At 34.1% G+C, this 6,325-nt stretch overlaps 1 protein-coding gene across 1 annotated transcript; it reads left to right on the top strand.

Annotated features, from left to right (window-relative positions):
- The first annotated feature begins 558 nt into the window (after positions 1-558).
- On the top strand, positions 559-1,784 carry LOC136206991 (LOB domain-containing protein 42). The gene is made up of 2 exons (XM_065998255.1): positions 559-917; positions 996-1,784. Exons 1-2 carry the CDS (start codon positions 728-730, stop codon positions 1,544-1,546), a joined length of 741 nt encoding a protein of 246 aa, XP_065854327.1. The 5' UTR covers positions 559-727; the 3' UTR covers positions 1,547-1,784.
- Positions 1,785-6,325: the final 4,541 nt, after the last annotated feature.

Below are 6,325 nucleotides of genomic sequence, written 5' to 3'. Positions count from 1 at the left end.
TTAAAGACGATAAATGATGTATTAAGCCATTAGAGAATAAAATGTATTTGAAAATAGAATTGAAAGTGAAGTTTTATGTCAAACTAATTTGAGAATATGAATGCTCTAAAAGAAATCAGATTTTAAAAAGAATAAAACAATATTGATTCATTAATGAGTTAATATTGAGAAGATTTATAAGAGTAGATACATATTCAGTACTTTTATTCCAAATGGACATGCTATTGTTCAAGACTTTTTACATTCCTTTTATTATGATATCTCCACCATGATTTTGTTTTAAGGAGCTGATTTTGGGATTAGCTGATTGGTAATCAAGAAATCTGATTTTTAATACAAATTATCAAAGAAGTACAAAATTGTAGAATTTCTTAATTTAGGAGTGAAAAAGACATAAAAGTACAAAGAGGAGGATATGACATATAATGAGAGTAATAGAAGAGAAAATGGAAAAAGTGAAGTGGTTGGATTGTAATAAATGAATGCATGTAGGGCAAGGAGTATCCAAAGTAAAGCCAAGAGAATCAGAGGCTTTATCCAAAGAGAGTAGTCTCCAACTTTCATTTCACCTAACCATAAACCCACACCCACTGTTTTCTCCTTTTTCTAAACCGCTGCCCCCTTTCCTTTCCTTTCCTTTTTGTATCTTCTTCTCTCTACTTTCATTTGCATATATATATATATATAGAGAGAGAGAGACATCTCATCTCAAATTCGAGCCCAAACCATGAGGATGAGTTGCAATGGCTGCAGAGTTTTACGCAAAGGCTGCAGCGATGACTGTATAATCAGGCCTTGTCTTCAATGGATCAAATCCTCCGATGCCCAAGCTAATGCTACTCTCTTTCTTGCCAAGTTCTATGGCCGTGCTGGTCTCATCAATCTCATCGAAGCTGGACCCCAACATCTTCGCCCTGGTAACTATCCTTTTCTTTCTTGTTCCTTTTTTATATAAAAATCAACAATCATGTTTGCATTTTGCATTTTGCATGCAGCTGTATTTCGATCACTGTTATATGAAGCTTGTGGTAGGATAGTGAATCCAGTGTGTGGATCTGTGGGTTTGCTTTGGTCTGGTAATTGGTCTCAGTGTCAATCAGCCGTTGATTCTGTTCTAAGGGGAGGCCATATTACCCAAATGTCTTCTGAAGCTTCTTCTTCTGCTGATCCTCACTTGATTGATCCTCCAAAGAATTACGACATACGCCATGTTTCCAAGGAAACTAACTCCGCTGACCTCAACAAGGTTAAGAACAGAACAAGGTTTAAGCGTCATGTTACTGTTAACAAGCCCGCTTCCCCGACTCCGATTCCTGAGTTTGGAGAGGCGTCAGCCAGTCAATCGGGAAATGACGAAACCAGTATGTTCTCTGTTGAGACACTAGAACTCAGCCAGAACCAGAACCAGAACCAGAACCAGAACCAGAACCAGAACCAGAACCAGAACCAGAACCAGAACCAGAACCAGCAGGGTTTCAATTTCAATGATAATAGCAATGATCAGCTTGGTTTGGACCTCACTCTTGCTCTGGTTCCCATCCAGTAATTCTAAATTCCTTTGCATTCCCTTTTTAGATCTCTAATGGGATGGGAACAAAATATAGGTCATCAACATATTTTTCGTCTTTTTTTTTTCTTAGTTTAAGATAAAAAGAAAATGAAGAGGAACTTTTCGTTTTCTTTGTAGCTGTAAGAATCAGGTTATGGTTTTGGTTTATACTATACAGCAAAACAAGACATTTGCATGCATAAACTTAATGCAAATTATATCTTTTTCTTTTTTCTGCTCCATATTTTTAGTCAGACACATAAATTAGATGGATTTGATAGTGATCCTATCTCAATTTGAAATCATCTTAAATTGGTTATGTTTTCATCTCAACCATTAATTTTGAGATTTGATTGCTATATATATGCAGATGAAGTTTGAATATTTAAAATGATCTGGTAATTAATACTTTGAGAACATAATTTTTGAATGGCCGGAAACAATATTTCGTATTTAAATAATTGTACTGCATATTTCTGTGTATTTTGTTATACTTGCATTGATACATTATTTGTAGAAATTGTATGCAGTATTTGCAGTATTGAATTGAGAGAGTAAAAAAAAACTTATGTTGTGATGAATGCAGATCCTTTTAATATAGAAAGATAATAGCCAGCAAAGAATAAGCAAAATTGACTTTCCTTTTATTGAAGGACTTTTCCATTTTTTCTGGATGATGATGAGAATGACTAATGATGAATGTTGATGTGCTCAAACTGCCATTTGGGTTAGGGGAATCATTTTCAGAAACCTCATGTTTTTTTAGTGTTAACACACAAACGCATATATGGTTAAAAGCTAGCCAGAAATATTACTTTCAACGAAAATGAAAATGTAATTTTGAACATAAAAGGAGGAGTTAGTTTTAGAATTTTGAAAATTGTGGATGGAGAGAGAGAGGAGTATATGGCAGTGAAAAGAGAGCACGTAGAAGAGTAGTTCGACAGGTGCAAGTCATGCATGGTGCATCGTTTTATGTGATGGTTTCCAAGTATCGCTGCATCTATTGGCTCTCTTATTTAACATTTATGCTTTTTTCTTCTTCCATTTTTCTCTAATTATTTAATATTTTAGATCCTTCAAATGCTATTTTACTTCCCACATATCTAATAACCTGGTATCCTTTACATTATTTTTTTCTGATTAAATTTTTTTTTATCGTACATTACTACATTCATGGATGTGTTTGTTTAGCAGTGTTAGCGTTTTATATCTCTAGTGTTTGGTTTGTTTAAAAAACAACAAAACTTATTTTTCTTTTTTCTTTTTTAATGGAAACAACTAAGCTTTTCATAAACATATATATAAACATGTGTTTATAGTTTTTTTTTTTTTTTTTTTTAATAAAGGCAGGGTGATACCCAATATTATTAAAAGCAAAAACAAAAAAAATTAACAATAGAGGATCCAGAAAACAACAACTAAACAAAACAGAAAGAATCCCTACCTAAAGCATTATCGCGAACGAGAACAAAAACAAAAATCCGGACTAATTCTACCAAAATCAGTCAGCTTATCCGCAACTTGATTACCTTCCTTGAACACATGAGAAAAAACTACTTCCATCTGTAACATATGCTCCAAACAGTTCTGTCAATCCACCCTCATAGTCCACAGAACCATCAATCGAGAACGAAACAGATGCACAACATAAGAAGAATCACTCTCAACCCAAAGCTTGAGCCACCCACGCGAAAAAGCATAGGAAATTGCAAATAAAACCGCCTGAAGTTCAGCCATGTGCACTAACGCACAATCCAACGAAAAAGCATAAGACCCCAAAGAACCACCCGTGTGATCCCTAAAAACCCCACCACAACCCGCCAAGCCAACCACAACGGAAGCATCGGTGTTTGCCTTAACCCATAATGGCGGCAACGGTTGCCAACGAATCGCAATAATCCGAGGAGCACGACTGTACCTAGGCTGCAGACCCAAATTCAATAAAATATTCCTCTCCACCACTGAATTCCAAATGGTGCCAAAACCAAGAGAATCCACACCTCTAATAGCCGCCCAAAGTGAGCGCAAACACAAATGAATATTAGGAAACTGCTCGCTAAAAATACAATCATTCCTGGTTTACCAAATCACCCAAACTGCATTTACAATTGCACAATACCACAAACATCTTATTTGAGAGCTAAAGCGATGAGCAAAAGCATGCTGAATAAAACCTGACAAAGAAAGCGTTAGATCCAGCCGATGACCAAAAAGTAAAGAAACGATGGCCCAAACCTGCATAGCAAACGAACAATGAACCAATAAATGATCCAAAGACCCACAATTACAACAGCACAGCGGACAACGAGAAACAATTTGGAAACCCCTAGCCCGGAGAGCATCTTGCGTTGGAAGATAACCCGAAAATGCACGCCAACACACCATTGAATGAGAAGGCTGTGTAAAAGGCCGCCAAATCCCCAAAAAAACCGAATTCACTGTAGAAGGAGGACGAAGCCAAAGATAAAAGAGCCTAGCAGAAAACACGCCACTGCTAGCAGGCCGCCAAAAACAAATATCATCAGACTGACCGCTTCCCCGAATATTATCTGTTAAAAATCTTCCAACAAGACACCATCACATATCCACATCTGCCTTACTGAGATATGCATCTTCCACCATAACGTCACCCCCTTCCTCATCTTCAATACTTAGAATAGCATAAGAGAATTCCAAATCACTAAAAGAAGCCATTTGGAAGTAAGACAAAAATGAAGACGCAAGACAAAAAGCAAAACTTATGACAAAACTCAACTTGTCATATAAACCAATTTCAAACCACTTAAAAAAATTAATAAAACATAAAATCACAAGCAAATTCACATCTTCTCAAAATAAATTGAAAATGGAAGAAATTTATTACATTTCAATGAAATAAACTAAAAAAATATTAAAATGACTCAAAACATGGTAAAAAAAATATAAAAATGCACACTAAAATAATTAAAGCGTGCAACTTTTTAACGTTCATGAACACCGACTACAAAAAAAAAAACATGAACACCTAAACTCTAAATATAAAGCAACATCAATACAATGTTTGATAAAGAATAACTTTGTAGGTACAAACTTAACTGCAATTACACAAACTACACCCACTTTCACTTGATGTCAATGTGACTATAACGGGCGGAAAGTCACTGAAAGTAAAAGCAAGTAAAATTCAATGAAAGTTCTTATACGTCAATGAAAGTGACCAAGATAAAAAAAAATGTTCAAAATAACTTAAACATGACTTTAAACAACTTTCAAATCATGAGAAATTAACTAAAACATTTTCTTTCAAAGTCTTTATTTCACATTTCCAATACTAGAATAATTTTCCTCATTCTTTCACACTCAGGGTCTTTTTCTGAAACACATTCATCGACTTGAACCCATGAAATAGTCTATCTTCCTAGTATTTGTTCAATTTTTATAATTATGTTGATTGATATAACATCCATGTTGGGGTTTATCTTAATTTCTATGCTTTTTGGACACACATAATATTATAAAGTGACCCGAATTGAGTAGAATCCAACCAAAACTAACAAAACGTAAATAATATATATCATGTGAAAGTCATTAAATGTGTATCAATGTGACTGAATGTGGGTGTAAGTGATTTAAAGTGGGTTGAAGTGACTGAAAATTGGATAAACCCAATCAAATCCAACAAAAACTAACAAAACATAAACAATATATATCATACAGAAGTAACCGAAAGTGGGTTAAAGTGAATGTAATTGGATAAAATTAATCGAAACTGGGTGAAGTTGATTGAAATCGAGATCACGAAAAAAAAAAATCGACGATGTAGTAGTAATTTGATATAATTAAATGAAGAAATACAAAAAAGTGTATGGAAGTAACTGAAATATACGGTGAAATTGATTGAAATTTGGTAAAATTTATTAAAATTGGTCACAAAAAAAATTTAATATAAGACAACAAAAACTAAACAATATACATCATGTGAAATGTGACTTAAAATATATGAAAGTAGCTGAAATATAGTGAAATTTACTATAACTGGGTAAAATTTACTGAAATTGCTAAAAAAATACTCCAATATACGAGCCATTTGATACAATTAAATGAAGAATAAAATGGGAGTGTTAATGATATAGGACAATCGATTTCACAATTTCTAGATGTTCTCTTACATTCCAACACAAAATTCAATAAGGAACATCTTCAATCACTCCTTCAATGTTTGATTGAATTTACAAAACATGATAGCTTCTAGCTCATTGCCGTGAGGACTTGGATGCTCAAGTTAGCAAATACTCAAATCAGAAGAGTAAAGTAAAAAAAATAGGTTAGGGTTTGTCGGGCATACCTGTGTGATTTACATGCTCTATGTATATATAGGCTTTGTAGGCTTTGTCTGTAACTGTTTTCTATTAGCACCTTTTTACGTGTCATCTTTTATTAGAACACTTGTTCTTTCCAATAACAAACTATTACGTGTGAAGCTTTTTCGTTGCGATATTCAAGTTTGGAAGACGCGACCACTCTTAGAGATGATATTTGGTTGACTCTCTTAGGAGCCGTCTTATGGGCCTTAAATCTGAGTACAATGATAACCTCCTTTTAATCGGGCTGTTATCAACTAGCATAAATGGAATAAAAGGGTATGGAAAGGGTCATTATATCACTTGATGGGAGTATGACTTTGAAAAAAGCTCATGAATGATGACACTTGTAATGTTCATTACTATGCTCCACAAAAATGTTTTCTTTCTCCACTCAGCTAATCAATTTATCATATATACTCCATATATTCAT

Source organism: Euphorbia lathyris, chromosome 1, assembly GCF_963576675.1.
Source record: "Euphorbia lathyris chromosome 1, ddEupLath1.1, whole genome shotgun sequence".
NCBI lineage: Eukaryota > Viridiplantae > Streptophyta > Magnoliopsida > Malpighiales > Euphorbiaceae > Euphorbia > Euphorbia lathyris.
Note: the sequence above shows the minus strand (reverse complement) of the source record. Positions and strands in the feature narration are given on the sequence as shown.